Below are 17,345 nucleotides of genomic sequence, written 5' to 3'. Positions count from 1 at the left end.
GCTTCTTAAATTAAGAGGTAGTATCTTTGAACAGTTCTCTCACATGAAATATCTACTGAATTTGGACAAATGCTTTCTAAAACCAAGGAAACTCATAGATGTACACTTGGAAGATTTCCCATCTCCCCCAAATCCTAAATTCCTGAAGGGCTTGTCTATGTAATTTATCTCAATCCAGCCAGAACAACATGTAAAGAACTACAGTTGACCTGTCATTAAAAAAAAAAAAAAAAAAAGAAAGAAAAAGAAAAGAAAAGAAAAAGAAAAGAAAAAAAAAGTGAGCTTTTTCAGTGCTGTGATTCTTCCTCTTGAAGGAACAGAAAATCTCCCCAAACTCATAGAAATTGCTAGTTTAACCCTGTAGTAGAGTGTGTGTAAGAGCTCTAATAGACTTCTACAGAAAATACATTTTCGCTAGTATAACTGATACCTTTCCCAACTCCTTGCATGGTGTTTAGCCTAGAATTCTCTATGGGATTGCAATGGGGAAAACTGTGGCACAAGCCACCAGACTCCAACAACAAACCTGGGCTGCTTAAAACAGCAAATAAGGATACCATTACAAACACTTTCAGCAGATGAAATTGAATGTCACTCTTTCTACAAATTCTGATTAAGAGGACAGTAATCAGCCTCAATCAAGTAGCTTCAGTTATTTTCATTTGGTATCAGCTATGAACTATTCGTATTCAATTAGATATTTTTTCTTTGTATCTACATATACTTTTATACTCAATGAAATTGTGCCGGCCTCATTACTTAGATTTCCAGACTGAGTACATGATACCATTAACTCTCTCGAAAACAGCCACTAAAAATGGCTTAGGAGCTTGCGGGAAGCACTTCAGGCTCTGTTACCATGACAGCTTGAGTCTAATTAATTCATCATTCCTTTGGTTCCATTCTACCTTTCCTCCGGCCAGACACGCACACTTACACCCCTCTTGCAACCTTCTTTATCTAAGCCTTCGTCAGCCCAAGTTCAAGGAGCTGAGGAGGCAAAAAAGCCAGTATATAAAAGAGAAGTAGGTGATATTGTGCTCAGTTTAACTCTCTGAAATAGTGAGGATGCTAAGGAGAACTCAACATAGATGGCAGGACTGCAGCAGCACTAGCTTAAAGCAAGCTTATACTAAAACAGCACTGCCTCCTTAATTCAGATAGTCTAGACTTTTTCAAATCAAGTAGATGTGCCTTCTAAATATAGTAACAAATTAAGTAAGTCGCAGTCAATATCCAATCTAAGCCTACATTTGCAAAAGATTCTCAAAACATGCACCTCTCAACGTAGTAGCAGCATAAAATGTAATCAAGCTAAGTGAAGCAGGTTGTTGAAAAAAGGAGATAGAATAAAGACTAGTTTTCCAAGTATTTCAGATTTCAAGTATGCTTAATAAACTGGTAATGCTATATTAAGCGATATTGACTGATATCATTTGAAAAATGTAGTTCTGTAAGGCATTAGGTTCCTCCTAGGGTGCTGAAAACTTCCCCCATTATACATTTTTAAGTAGGGGAAATACAATGGAGCACTCAGAACCTCATGGAACAGATCCAGATTAGTATGCAATGATTAATGCCATATATGAAATGATGAAACAAGGAAACAGACGGTTCTAGAAGATATATATGGATGAAGTATTACAAAGAGCTAGGGAATGTGAAACGTTTTTCAATAATCATTTTCTAGGTAAGGCAGTAAAACTTAAAAAGGAATAAATACTTAATAAGGAGGAAAATCTAAAAAAGAACGCCAAAAAATTTTTAGTTGACACAGTTGCAGAGCAGGAGGAGGAGAAGGTTTGCAGAACATTTCTATTGGTTTAAGTGGTAATTAGAGATCAACGATAACCAATTTTAAAACTTAAGACTAGTTTTGCTTTGGCAAGTCTCATTAAATAAGTCCATATGCAGAGGATGCACAATAATAAAGGATCTAATTTCGTATTACTTGGACTTGATTAGTCTAAATCAACTTGCGTGAAAACAAAACAATCAATGCTTTGCTTTCATTTCAACCCTTACACTTTTATGTAGGCAACCTCTAAAATTCATTACTGACATCCATATCTTTGTACTCCTGTCCTTGGTCACAAATTTGAAGGAATAAAGTTGAATACAAGCAAAAAAAGATATTTAAGCACAGAGAAAGTCAGTCATTCAGCTGCACCGTTTAACATAACAAAACATTCTGAAGAAGCTCAGACAAGAAGAGGAGAAGCTGTTTTTTCTTCTAAAAGGCAAAAGATGCTGGGCTGCCCCTGTTTTTGTGACAAAGCTGGGATCATGTCACTCTAGCAGCCTAATAAAAAACACTACTTTTCAAGTGCCCAAGTGCAGCCTAGCTTCAGCTCCTTTTTAAAAAAGGAAAGGAAAAACAAAACCCTGTCTCTATCAGTATGATAAAAATAAGATTTTATTCTTAAGAAGCCAATTTATCCTACAAAATATGCCAGTAGTAACACACTCTTCTTCAAAATATTTTGGACAAAACCCCAAGTAACTGAGTTCAAATCATTAAAACATAATTTCAGAACATTCTCTTTCAAATAACGAAAGACTTAAAATGAACAGGAAATGAGAAAGTTAGATGAGATTACTATTAGACTAGGGATAGCATTCGTATGGCATCTTTCCAGCCTTCTTGAAGTGCACAGAAGCAATGAAGATCAGTGCCAGTTTTTTAAAAACATTAGGTCTGTAATTTTTAGCAGTTACTTCATAAGCAGCTGAGAAATCTCCGTAAGGGGATGTCAAACCACTGCAACAATCACAGTCAGTTATTCTTGCTCTTATGTCACAGTCATTGAAAAAAAAACTCATGCCCATTCCATGGAAACCTTGCACCTCCAACAATTTTTTGGGTTCTATGCTAGAGATCTTTGACAATGATATTCACCTTACCTATCTCTATGACATGAACTGAAAAAAGTTTTCGTTATTCAAATTATTAGCCTTATATCATTATACTATTTATTCTCTAAGAATTCTAAATATTCTTTTAGCTTTCCGTGCTCTAGAGAATGATGCCCCAACTCCTGAGTAGCTCATCTAGCCAAATCAGAGGCCTTTCATTCCAGGACAAATATCCATATGAGAAAGAATAAGAACCTCAGGTCTGCATAACCTCTCAAACACAAAGAAATGGGAGGCCAACATGAAAAAAAAATATATTTTGTTGAAGAAAATTATCATATACTCCCCCCCCCTTTTTCCTCTCATCAAAAATACACTAAAAGTCTGAAATGCTGACTTTAAACTTTACCAGTGACCTCTATAAGCTTCTTTACAACAGGCTCTGCAAACACACACTAACACCTCTGACAGTAATACATTAAGCTAAACACAAGAAAATATAGCTGAGGGGTTAAAATCAACTCTTGATTGCCCTTTTTATTTTTTATTTTTTTGGATGGTAGAGAGAATACTTTCCCAGAATTCATTTAACACTGCTAGGAGTTAAATAAAACAAGGAAATCAAATATACACTGCACATGAACCAATCTCATTTAGCAAACAGAAAACAACACCATTAGGAATATAATATTAAGCATCTGAAAAAAATCAGAGATTTTTGCGTGTTATTTGCAGATACTGATATACCAAGCAATGAAAGCAAACTTCTGTTTAATAAGAAAAAGGTAACAGATTATAACCTTCTATTGCACTTTTCCTCATGTTTTCCACAACACTATGCACTGCCAGTTACAGCTGTACATCAGGAATTATGGCTGAAAATTTGCTTTTACCAGCTAACAAACCAGAACTTTCCAGAAAAGACGAGCAAGGAAAAATATCAAAAGATAAATATCAAAAAAGTATCAAAGAAAAAGATACCACATTTTAACATGGAGAAGATGAAGAAAGCCTTTCACCATCACGGCACAAGTGCTCGAGAACATAGAGGGAAATTGTTTAGTGACAAGCTTAAACCACAAACAGGCACAGTAAGTGAACAAACTGTGACACATTCCCACAGGACAAGACACCACTTAAGTTCCAAAAGAAAATTAAGAAAAAAAAAGAAAAAAAAACTATCCACCTATCTCATTAACACACTTGCTACCTTTTGCTAATCAGACATCTACGGAAAAAAGGAAAAAAAAAAAAAAAAGAAGAAAACCCCAAACCTACCATTTTCCAAACAGTTCCCTATCTCCGCTTGAAGTTCTTCATTGCATGTATCTGCGCCTCACCAAAGAACTCTTCAACATGTTTTTTTAATGTTCGCCCTGCATTTTGCTAGAAAGCAGTGTTTTGTAATCTAGTATGATAGAAAGATTTTTAACTTCAAAAAACACTACAAGATGCATGGAAAACAGATTAGAAATAAAGTCACTGACCACTTGACCCTTCAGAAAGGCATACCAAAATACACTTGCTTTTAGTGGAATTGGTCTAAAACTAGGCTGTTAATGTAATATACAGTGATTTGATGAGGCTCCAAAGTTAGATACACTCTCACCTGTGCAGAAAACCCCTCCCAACAGAGGCTGATGTTTTATTTTGAGCAGCTTAGGTACTTTGTAAATTCACCTAGCTCTTCCCAAGTAGTCACTGAGGAAGTATATAGACTGTGTCTAATTGTTAAATAACAAAATTAGAAAATTAGAAGAGGACTTTTACCTATACATTATATATTTTTTCCTATGGTAATTTTTGCATGAGCTGGATATGGAATACAATATGCAAGGGGTGCAATTTAAGGAAATGCTCAACATAACTTCAAGACAATGACTCCATCCTTGAAAGTCAACTAGTACTTCCTAGTAGAGAATCTAACTTCCTAGCACCTAGCTAACAAGAGAAAAAACTCCTAGTTGGGAGTTCTCATTAAATTCCTATGAATCTTCACTGAAGGATTGCCACAAGGCACCTTGTTGATGCTGTTTAACAGAAAGCTTAACAACTAGCAAACAGTATTTTTCTCACTGAAAGGCATTTGTGAAAGTCAGAGCAGACCTATTCCCTTCTGCTGAAAGCTTCCCCAAAGAGGAACGCAGATAGCACTTGTTAAAGTGAAAGTAAATTAAGCTTGATAGTACTTATTTAAATCTATACTAAAAAGACGACATTATTTATCCTTGGGTCCTAACTGCTTACTGTTTTATTTGTCTCTAAACAACAGCAACAATTCCATTTCAACAGCCTCTCTACCTATTCTTCCTTCTTACACTTACAGGAGAAAAAAATAAAAAGATTTTTCTCATAAATAGAATATAAAAACAGCTGAGGAAATCCTTCAAAGACAACACATTGTTAAGGAAAAAAGAAACAAAAACACAAACTCTGCTCCTGAGAACCCCTTCTAAGAGAAATTTGCCAGTTTGAATCTCTCTTCCCTTCTCCCTTTCTCCCTCTCTATTTATATATATATATATATATATATGTATGTATATGTATAAATATGCAACTCCAAACAAAATCAGCAGTCATTTTGCTATTAATAGTCAGAATGGTGTATGCAAGCTACCTGATTGGCTGACTCCAAAGGAAAGATATTAAAAAGATACAAGTTACTGAGATATTTGAAGGCAAGAGGACAAACAATACCACGGTGCAGACACGTGGCTGGAGGCAAAAGAAAAGGAATTAGGGAAGCCACCACCACCAAGCCACTACCACTGGATTTTCTCAGAAGCTGCCTTACAAAAAGTGACAGCAAATACTATCATCAGCTGGCAGCAAAGAACTTGTCCCTATTTCTCTGCCTCTAGATTACAACATCAATTCAAGTCTCAAAATTTCTTGTTTTCCTGTGCATCAGAGAAGAGTGACGGATGGGCAAGACATAAGCTCAGGAGCTCTTCTTGGGAAGAGGTCTGCTTACAAAGCACTATGCTGGGCAACAACTACTTTTCATCTTGAACTGCCTAACTCTTGACAACCTTATGGCCTCAGAAGGTTAGCACCTGAAACTAATTTTCCAGAAATTATTAAGGAAAATAGTATAGATATTCCTGCTTGATTTGCTTATTAAAGGCCACTTCATATTTTTTAATTGTACACAATTTTCTTAGCATACAAAGTATAATTAGGCATATTTATGAAATAAAAATTAACTTCTCAGTAGTGGTAAATGTCTCTGAGATATAATTATTGTAGCATATATGAAGTTCGCGTATTTAAATCACTCCTTTTCAATTGAAATAAAAGTAAATATCAAGAAGAGAAAACCAAAAGAAAGGTTCTATCCACAGTAACTACAACTATCCAGTAGTATACATTTTGAAACAAAATAACTTCAGATGAAAGGCTTAGGAGTACAATAAAGCTATTGAGTTGAATTGCAGTAATCTCTCTGACCCCCAAAAAAGTCTAAGCAAGATATGTCAGAAGTTAGACTCCTGAATAGTGTGAATTTGCAATGTTTTGGTGTCACCTACATACAAGTTATGCCAATTTTTCCCAGTACGGAAATCCACACGTGTAGATTCAGCCATCTCAGTGAGACAGACAGTAAGGTCCAACAGTACAAGTTAGACAGTAAGGTCCAACAGTACAAGTTATCTTCAGAGTAGTTTCCCTGTCAGTGGTCCCAAGGTAACTAGTTCAGTAACAAGTACTGAAAGGCAGTAAAAAATAAAACAACCTTAATGAATCAGATCTCTTCCTCATAGCCTAAAAATTCAAGCTTCTAACTGTGACCCACAGGACTGCAAATGTGGTAATGCACTCACGTATGTTGAGTAACATTCACATATGTGAAGATCCTTCAGAAGACTTGCAATCTCAATGACATGAATCACTTAAAACAATACTGAGCTCCACACAAATTGTTACAGATCCATTTGCCGAGTCTATGGCAAACTCTTCACTTACGAAGAAAACTCCATGACAAGGCCATAACCGAACTTCTTATAGGCCAAAACAGTTTTCAGACAGTAACAGTTTTTAGCTTATCAACCTGCTCAACTTCACACTTTGAGCTTCTGCCATTACACATTCTGAGCAGCTGCATCTTTTCAAGCCTACTAAGAGCAATTCCAAGGCTTATGTTATTGTTCTTATCTTTTCCAAGCAGCACAGTAAAATCAATATACTGTCTAATTTAATTATAGCTATTCAATACCCAGTAACTGGCAGAAAAATTCTAAAGCATCACATTAGTTTCTTGCTGTTGCTTCTGCTCACAGGTTTCCAAAGCAGTCAGTGCAAATGAGTGAGTTATCCGCATGAAAGAAGGACAAAAAGCAGAGATGGGAGACAAATAATGCATCTGAAGCTTTTACCATCTCACCCTTTATGCTACCCACAAGGAACTTTCAGAGTGTTAGCATTCACTCTTACATGGGATCTGCTGGTGCTGTTACCGTTCGAGGTGGGGGACAGGAAATCAATTAATCAGGCACAACTGATCAAATGCACTTCATCTTTCATTCACTCCCTACTTTCTCTCAAGTACAATTTTAATACTTTATATACACACACAAAAGTTACTAACAAGAGGCCCCTCCACTGCAAGAAGATAGCAACTCAGTGATATTTCAGTCTGGCTAGTTTTAGTTATGAATCAGTTGTCAAGCAATCCCATTTTACTACAGCTTAGAATAACTATGAACCAAGATGCATTTGGAATGCCTCATTAATTCAGCTTTTGCAGAATCAAAATATAATCCCTATCAGTAGAAGAGAAGGAGAGAGGAAGAAGGGGAAAAAGAAAACTCAAACAGGACTTGCTAAAAAAAAAAAAAAAAAAAAAAAAAAAAAAACAGCTTGATCATGTAAAGCGCCCACATGTCATTGAGCACAGTATGGCTGTTTCCACAGGAAACCATTCTCAGGAAAGCGCTATCCAAGGATTTTTCATTGCTGTAAACAAGGTTCTTACCTCTTGTATTCCCCACTACCTAGCTGTTGTCTAGAACTGGTTTTAGTTCACAGTACCATGAGATATTCTTGCTGGCTGCTACTGTCACTAAAAAACAAACAAACAAACAAAACCCACTCTCATGGAGGCAAAGAGAGCTCCCTGCATACACTTCCTCCCTCCTGTTCCCATTCTGCCCATGAACCAGAAGGAGAGAGCAAGCATGACTTCTGAGAAGACAAACAACTAATGACAAAGAAGCTCTTGCCAAACAGAGCACAGGTGTCAAATCACAACAACTATAAGGAAAGCAGTTTTGGGAACTAAGGAGCAAGAGATCCCTCCTTCTCCCCTCCATCAGACTAGGCTTCAGTCTCAGTGGTCAGGTTTTATCCAAGTTTCTGACACATCAACGTTACAAGAGCCACAAACATCTATCTCTAGACAGACCTTGGACTTTAAAGAACTGATGACTTTTTCCTTCATGGGCAAAGTTCAGACAAGAAAATGCATGAGAAAGCTAAGCCTTTTGGTGCCCAAGCATTCATTCCTAAATGGTCAATATGCAAAACCAAATTATTTTTACTAGGAAAGACTCAGACTGATCTTCTAGCACTTGGATTCCAACACACAAGCTGGTGTCATAAACTCAGAAATCAACTATCCATTTCTGTCATATTGAGTAGATCAGTACTCATAAGAATTTAAGTATTTCTTATGCTTCGCTCATCTCATCAGCCCTCATAATAGAAGCCACACAGAATAAACAATTTCAAAGGAATCCTAATTCAAGTTAAAAGTTGCCTCCACTGGCAACATTCCTGAAGTTGCTCCACAGATTATTCCAAACTTTTAAAGCATATTCTTCTGTTGGTTTGTAAACATTACAAATATGGCAGTGGGTTTATATGACTATACACATCGCTGAGGAAACATCTATCCACACACTATTTGAAATTTGTAAATTAAGAATGAAGCAATAGAATGGAAAAAGGCAGAGGAAGTCCAAATCCCACTTGTTCTCATAAACCTCAAGACAATATTAATGTTAACCGTGGTACATGGTAAATTGGAGAGACAAGCATTCAAGTACTCTGAAAGGTTCCAAAATGAAAACAGATTACTCAATTCTATGATGCAAGTACTTTGTCACAATCTGCTGCAGCTTGTAAGATACCAGATGTTATTGCAGGCATCTTTTAAAAGCCCTTTTATTTTTGAAAGGGGGACTTAAGTGCAAAATTCTCCTACAATACCAGAAGAAAAAACCTGTCTAATAAGCAGCAGTCATTTACCATCATTAGACTAAAGGGCTTTCTTGGAGATGTAATAAAATAATTATCCTAAAACAGTGTTTCCAACTAAGTAGACTATATCATACTATTTTTAAATAGTATAATATATACAATGATAAATACCATCATCGACATCTCAGTTTTGTTACAGTACATGATACCTGTCAAGATTAAGTGTTTTAGAAGCATGTTTTCCCTCTAGCAGTGTGTACCTACAGTGGTATTTTATTTCAAGCATCAGCATGTGACATCTTGTACTTCTGCAAAAGTGTGTGGACCAAAACAATAGAATATTTAGGTTTGTTTTTTTGTTGTTGTTTTTTGCATTTAATGTACAAGAAAACTCCTATTATTCAGACAAGCACTTAAAAGCAAGGAAATAAAGATTTAAGAACATCTACACATCAGAATTTGATTCTGAACTAGAAGTCATGGGTCACACAGGCACTTGCTGCTTCAAGACTTTAGGGTACTCAAACATCCTCTGCTTCAGCAGACATCTCTTCACAGACCAGCGACAAGACCACTTCTTTAGGGTATATCCTAAATAGCTATCATGTACAAGCAGAGTAATTTGCTGATCTCATGTGAAAATTTAATCTTAGATGCTACTTCAAAACTCATTTATAAGCACAATACCAGCCAGATATAAATTCCAGTTTCTACTGCCTACAGTCAACTCCATGTATCACATTTTAATACTAATGTTTCATAAAACTAGTAAAGAATCAATATTTTTGTCTGAAAATAAGAATAAAAAGGAGGATAGTTTGAGCTAAAATGGCTATCTTCAATAGTGGTCACATAATATGCTATTTGCACAAGTCTGCCAAAAAACACAGCTAAGCAGAAAAAACAACAGTGGTATGATTAAAAAACTGCTATGGTAATAGATTTTGTATTGGTTTACAACACTAATGCAAACTGAAAAGTCATTTGTAAGCTGCACGCTGGTTTCAAATGAAACATGTAAAAAATGAAAATGAACATGTAAAAAAGTCAAAGTTCTAATTAATTTAACTGTAATTAAGCAACAGCAAATATTAAGAAAAAAAATACAAAAAAAATCGGATGACTGCATTGAAAATAATCACTCAGAAGAAACCAGGCCAAAAAACACTAAGACGCTGAGATGGCAGACTCTGTGCAACCACTGTATGAGTTTGACTGCTTAAGATTGCTCCTGTAGTCTTAATTTAGCCCGGTTATATGTATGCATTACAATAGTCTTTAATTACATGATCATACAGTATTTTTTCCCCACCGGACTTGACTCTTATTTAGTACTCTGGCTAGACCTGTCTCTAACAGGATCGGAACTGTGTAATGAAGAGAATTATCAAAAAGACCAATTTCACAGCTGAAAGGTAGAAAGTCTACAAAACTAAAAGACTACTGGCACAGAAAGAATATCCTCACAGTTTAAATACCCTGCTGCTGCCATGAAGAATCGGATGCTATCTCATGAATGCTGTGAAAGAACTACCTGCAACACTACAAACAGCTTAAGCCAATTTTTCACAAATGGCTATTAGTTCCATGTTCCTCATATTCTGACTCTACAACTTGAGGTCTTCTGGAGGTCTGATCTGCAGAATTGCCAGGAACTCACAGCTGAAATTAAAGTCTAACAAAGATTTATCTTGAACACATTAAGTACTAAATAATGCTATGCACTTTAAAAAGATCAGATCAAATCCTCCACAGTTCAAACCAGACACCTAATATTAGTGAATATTTTTTACCTTATTCTCTAATTCTTAACTCATTACATGAAAAACTGGGAAACATGTGGCTTTATCTCACGGACTACTGTGAAAAGCGTACTAATGAAACATTGCAATATTACACAAACACTACATTCTGATTTCAGATGAAAGTTTGAATAACAGTCACTAAATAAAGCACAGCCAACCTCTCTATTGAGTAAATCCTCACTAATTTAACACCATGGTGTTATCATGCATATACACAGTTGGCCACCTTGCAAGAGTAATGATACTACCTTGAATGCTCCACTTTGTAAACTTACTAATACTTTAACCTATGCATGCACATACATTGACATAAATTTCCTATATTTTTAGGAGTAAACTGACAAAATATAAACCCCATCCTACAGTCACTCATATCCACGTATGTCAGCAGCAACTTTCTTTAATTTTATGCAAGGTCCATGTTACTGATAAAAGGATGACTGTCCTTGTCCATATAAGCTGACTTTAAAAGGCTATAGACCATAGTACTGAGAGTTCATGGACAGTCCTCAAAAGGTGCTCTGGGCATCCTTCTCCAGTGAACAATGCTTCTCCTCCTCCACATCCCTGCTCTTGTCTCTATTTTCTCCAAAACACCTCAGGCTCCTGTTTCCATTTCTGAAGTTTTCTCAGCCAAGCCCCCTTGATGAACTTAATTTCTCATTCTACCTTTATGCCATTTATTTCTGAATTCTGCCTGGTGGGAATGGAATCTGACATATCCAAGCACGTGAAAACCACATTTTTTTCCAAAGACTTACAGTTTGGATGACTGTGAACATTTTCCATGGGAAAAGCAAGAGATTTCTCACATAAAGACCATCTGTATGCCATACATTGACCTTCTTTTAGATCATGAGAATGCTACAGCTTTTCATAATAAAAATCAATCTCACAGAGCAAAGAAAGTCAATTTTCTCTAGTCTTCTTTTCAGGAAAGTTTTGGAGATTTCAAAACAATTGACAAGGACAGACACATGGTTAGAATCAAGCAGTCTAATGGTGGAAATCTGGCAAGCTTGTAAGCATACAGGAAAGTAACAGACAGTTTTCACTATAAGCCATACTATCAATTCTGCCTCTACTCCACAGAAAGAACTGCCACAGATAATCTTAGACAAGCTACTTTATTTCTTTACCCTCCATTTACAAGAACCATGATCTAAAAATAAAACATGGGTCATGGTTCCATAAGACATTAAATTCTACTTTTGAGTAAACGAGAAGCATTGCAATTCAAATCACTGAACTGGTATAAACATCATGAATGATTATGTCCCACTAAACCTTAAACCAGATCATGCAGTTGCTCTGACTTTGCATGGAAGCTGGTAATATGCACCATATCATGTTCTATCGCTAGTTCAACAGACATGGGATCATGTACTTGTATTTGTCCCACATTAAATTTGCACTCCAAGGCTGAATAGGGATAATATTAAAGAACATGAACCACATGAAAAACTACAGAAATTGTATGTAATATTCGAGTTTATTAACACTTCAGAAAGCTCTGTTCATCAGAAAGTTCTGTTCATCCACAGCAAGATAGCAGCAGAAACAGATTTTGTTTAGAAACAAAAAGTATAACAAAATAGCTTTCATGTTTGTATTGGCAGTTTGATTGAATCTAACAGTTCACTTATACTACCACTGTCATTTTCCTATCTACTGTGAATGGCTATTCCAGCATCTACTAAATCATTGTTTTCCTCAAAGAAGTTACAGAAAATGAAGAAAACTGAACATTCATGCAAGCTGATGCAAATTCTTAAACTATAAGCTTAATATTGTATAAATGCAGTTCAGATGTGACAAAACTGAAAATTTTAAAATAGTGGTTTGCTTTCTTTTCAAAAGCATGAAGAACTGCAACAAACTTATCTTGGCCCTTCTTTCTTTTGCAAAAGGAATACATCCAAGTACCCCATATTTGATTTGTCTATGTTTTTATGTGCCTCATTACACTACATACAACAGCTTGTACGTGTAAAGGAGTATTCCTAAAATGAAAGTCTGCTTTCATCAACAACATACAGTAAACTAATTTTTCAGGTTCTGTAACAGATTTCTGGCGATCTGAATACCACTAACAGAAAAAAAAAAAGAAAAAAGTGTCTGTTATCTTCAGATTAGACTAATTTATCCAAGCGCTTGAGGACACAGAAGCAAACCAGATCATTAAGAATCATATACTTTATGTGAAATAAGATAACTATGGACATCTTGAGCAGTAAGAGACTTTAGCCACCTTACCAATACCACCCTTAAGAGAGATTATGAGTTCAATTTAACTTAAAAACAAAAATGAGCAAAAGAGCTCATCTTCCTCAGATTCTACTAAATGATTAATAATTATGCTAGTGAACCATGAAAGTCTGAGCAAGTTCAACTCATACTCATTTCAGTCACCAGACTCAGGAGAGCTTAAGCAATATTATTCAGTATTCCAAAATTAATTACTATTCAGTATTTCCAAGATTAATTACTTGTTTAGAAATCCAGCTAAAACAGCAAGCTGGATTTTTTTGTTTTTAATTCTGTATCCCTAACAGGGCATCTGGAACTAAGTACACACAACGTAAAAATTATGACAATAGAATGCTAATCACAAGCACAAGTCATATGGGAAAAAATGTTTACAGCATTATTTATGCTCCGAGTTCCCTAACTTCAGTCAGCTATGTGCTCACAGAGTTCAAATTAGCTGAAGACATTATTTGCATCAAATGGACAAAATAAAAATGTAAAAAAGGCTTGCGCTGTTAGGAGATTTCATTTTCAGCTTGCACAGACATAGGAGGATGCTTACTAGAAGCCAAATCACTGGGTATACCGACGTATATGTTTCGAGACTCTACCGGTTAACTCTAAACAAGATTCTAAGCAAGCCAAAGTTTAGAGCAAACAGATCTTTGTTTAAATCAGAGACTCTCCAAGAGCAAAACAGCTACAAAAATCTTCTGTGCTGGGCCAGGTGATGGACTGCACAAAACTGTCACGAATACTTGCACAGTAATTATTAGCCTGCCTGGAAATTAAGATTCCTTTCACACACACTCCCAATTATTGCCAGGTCTGCTGTCTGCCCTCTGAATGTCACTTCCCTCGCTAGTTAAATCAGAGGCCTGAACTCATCTCTTCTAGGGCTCGGGATTCCTGGCCACTTGAATCTAGGGAACTATGCACCATTAGGGCAGGAAGAAAAAAAAAGAAAAAGAAAAAAAAAAGAAAAAAGGACACTTTTCTTCCCCTAAAACCCTATGCACATATACATGGGCTAGTACAGAGGCTCCCTTCCAGGCCTTCAGATTCCTCCATTCTCCCCTTGTCTTCCCCCAGACCCCCTGGCTTCCCCCACCCTGGTCCTATACAACAACTCCCACTCCCTGCCGGGCCCCCAGCCCCATCCACCTCCGCCGCAGTCCCACAGACTTCCCACCCCAATCCCACCGAGCACCCCCATGCCCTCTCGGACCGCCAGCGCCTCCCCAGCCCTACACACCTCCCCACGCTCCCCGGGGCGCCTCGGACGCCCCATCCCCCCTCGGGCCTCCCGACGACCAGCGCCAGGCCGCGCTCATAGAACCCCCCCCCGGGCCCCGCTCCGCAGACGCCGCGGCGCTGGAACCGCTCCCGCGCCGGGCCCCCGGCGCAGCGACCCCCGCCCGCTGGCGGCGTCCCGGCCCCGGCCGGGCCCCCGCCACCCGCCGCGCCCGCGGCCTAGCGCGGCCCCGGCCCGCACTCACCTATCAGCCGGCGCACCTCCTCCTCGCTCAGGTAGAGGCTGAGGCTGGGTCCCGGCCCGGCGGGGGGCCAGTGCGGGGGACTCACGGCGTGCGGGCCGGAGCTAGGGCTGGCCTGGCCCGCGGCGCCGGCAGGCAGCAGGAGCAGCAGCGACAGGAGGCGGAGGAGATGGCGCGGCGGGCCCCGCAGCCGGCGCGGCGGCCGCCGCTGCCCCGCGCCCTCCTCCGCCTCTGCCGGCGGTGCAGGGGGCCGGCCCCGCCGCCGCCGCCCCCCACCAGGCTCTCGGCCCCCGCCCCGGCGCTCCAGCACCATCGCTCCGCGGGGAGGGGGCCCCCCGCCCCGCCGACCCCTCACACGCCGCGGCCCCTCGTCCCCGCCCCGCCGCGCATGGCCCCGCGCTCGCGCCGCTTCCTCCGCGGCAGGACCCGCCTCCCGCGGCCCGCAGGCGGCGGCGGCGGCGGCGGCGGCACCCGCCCCTCCCCCAAGCGGCGCTCAGCCGAGGCCAACGCGCAGGCGCACAGCCCGCCCGGGCCTGGGCTTCCGCCCCCCCGCGGGGAGCTGCCGCCGCAGGGCAGCGGGCTGCCTGAGGGCGTTCCTGGGCCGGGGGGCCCTGCGTCGCGTCACCGTGCCGGGTGCCTCCTGGGCGGGAGCCGAGGCCTTCTCAGTTGGCCGGCTTAACTGCTGCTCCTGGTTCCCTGAGTCGGTGTGAGGTCTTTCTAGATGTTCCTGTGCCTGCTTCTGTGGTTGTTGAGAAATTAGGATCTTCTGGTGTCTGCTTTTGAATGACTTCTCAGGGCTTTCTGAGAAGGTTCTGGTTCAATGCTTTCTGAATGGTTCTTGTTGCATTCAAACTGCTTTAATTTTTGGAAATGTCCCCGCTTCCTTTGCACTTCATCAGCAATACCAGTGTTCAGATTCTCTCCAGCATCACCTGATGGCTGCATTGCCCATACCTGACAGACCCCTACATTTACCCGAGAGGTAACAGAGACATTCAAGCATCAGGTTTCATCACCCCCATATATATCAGAATGAAATCATGGATAGATACGTGAGTGGGAAGGGGGTAAATACCATGCACACCCAAGGCAGCCTCACAAACTCCTAAGGCAGCCTGCCAGATTGAATCACACTTGCCTTTAGCCCCGTACTCCTTACATAGCCCTATTGTCCTCTGCTGTTTTCTCTTCAGTCCAGTATCCTTTCAACCACACATCCTGTCTACCATTTTCCCAGACAAACAGGGAGCCCGGCAGACTCACAGGCTGCCACTGATGCTCAGTGTTCAGTGCAATCGGCTGAGGTGCATGCCATTTATATAGTTTACTAGACATGGCTGAAAATACTTTGCCAAAGCAACTATTCCCAGAAAAAGAGATTTTGAAAGGCTAACATTGATCAGAAAACTGAATCAGTGTCCACAAAGTTATCCTAAGTTATCCACAAACCTTTCCCTGGGTGCTTCTCTAAAATACTTGTACCCTAACGCATGGCAGCATGGGGAATAAACATGAGGAATTAGAGTTCTATGTGCAGTTGCAGGGCTGTGATCTCATTAGCATTACAGAGACATGGTGGGACGGCTCACATTCTGGAATGCTGCAATGGATGGATACAGGCTCTTTAGGAGGGACAGATCAAGAAGGAGAGTAGGGGGAATCACCCTTTTTGTGAATGTATGGGGCTCTAACAAGGGGTGGGTGATGGCCTGACTGAGAGCTTATGGGTAAGGATGAAGGGGCTGACCAACATGGGTGACACTGTTGTGGGTGTTTGCTACAGGCCACCTGATAAGGAAGAGGATATCGATGAGACCTTCTAAAGATAGATAGAAGTGACATCTGCAGGCCCTAGTTCTCATGAGGGACTTTAAGCACCTCAGTATCTGCTGGAGCGACAACACAGCAGGACACAAACAATCCAGGAGGTTCCTGAAAAAAGGTCAGTGACAACTTCACGGCAGAGGTAACAGAGGAGCCAATGAGGAGAGGTGCTCTGCTTATTTATGAACAAGGAAGGTCTGGCTGGGGATGTGAAAATTGGGAGCAGCCTTGGCTGCAGTGACCAGGAGATGGTGGAGTTGAGGATCCTGAGAGGAAGGAGCAGGGCTAAATGCAGGATCACAACCCTGGACTTCAGGGGAGCAGGATTTCGTCTTTTCAGGGACATGCTTGGAGGAATCCCATGGGATAGGGCCCTAGAGGGAAGAAGAGTCCAAGAAAACTGGTTCATATTCAAAGATCACCTCCTCCAAACTCAGTGGTCCATCCCAATGAGTAGGAAGTGAAGCAAAGGGGGCACTAGACCTGCATGCATGAACAAGAAGTTCCTGGCAAAACTCAAACAGAAGGACATATGCAGAAGGAAGCAGGAACAGATAACCTCAGCGGAATATAGGGACACTGTCCAAGCATGCATGGTCAGGGCTAGGAAGGCCAACGCCCATCTGGAGTTCAACCTGGTGAGTGATGTCAAGGACAAGAAGAGTTTCTTTCAATGTACAGTAGCAAAAGGAAGACTAGGAGAAACATGGGCCTGCAGCTGAGTGAGGCAGGTACCCTGATGACCAAGGACACACAAAAGGCTGAGGTACTGAATGCCTCCTTTGCCTCAGTGTTCACTGGAAAGACTGACCCTTAGCAATCCCAGGCCTTGGAGACCAGGGAGAAAGTCTGGAGAAAGGAAGACTTGCCCTTCATGGAGGAGGATTGGTTTAGGGATGACTTAAGCAAAGTA

General features: G+C 40.3%; 1 protein-coding gene across 1 annotated transcript in view; it reads right to left on the bottom strand.

Moving 5' to 3' along the window:
- Positions 1-14,921, bottom strand: part of RYK (receptor like tyrosine kinase) — a 67,227-nt gene extending 52,306 nt beyond the window's left edge. Inside the window, exon 1 of the mRNA XM_062582413.1 lies at positions 14,612-14,921. Within this exon, the coding sequence (XP_062438397.1) occupies positions 14,612-14,921 (310 nt within the window). The remainder of the gene's footprint in view (positions 1-14,611) is intronic.
- Between the last annotated feature and the right edge of the window lie 2,424 nt (positions 14,922-17,345).

Source organism: Rhea pennata, chromosome 9 (assembly GCF_028389875.1).
Source record: "Rhea pennata isolate bPtePen1 chromosome 9, bPtePen1.pri, whole genome shotgun sequence".
Taxonomy (NCBI): domain Eukaryota; kingdom Metazoa; phylum Chordata; class Aves; order Rheiformes; family Rheidae; genus Rhea; species Rhea pennata.
Note: the sequence above shows the minus strand (reverse complement) of the source record. Positions and strands in the feature narration are given on the sequence as shown.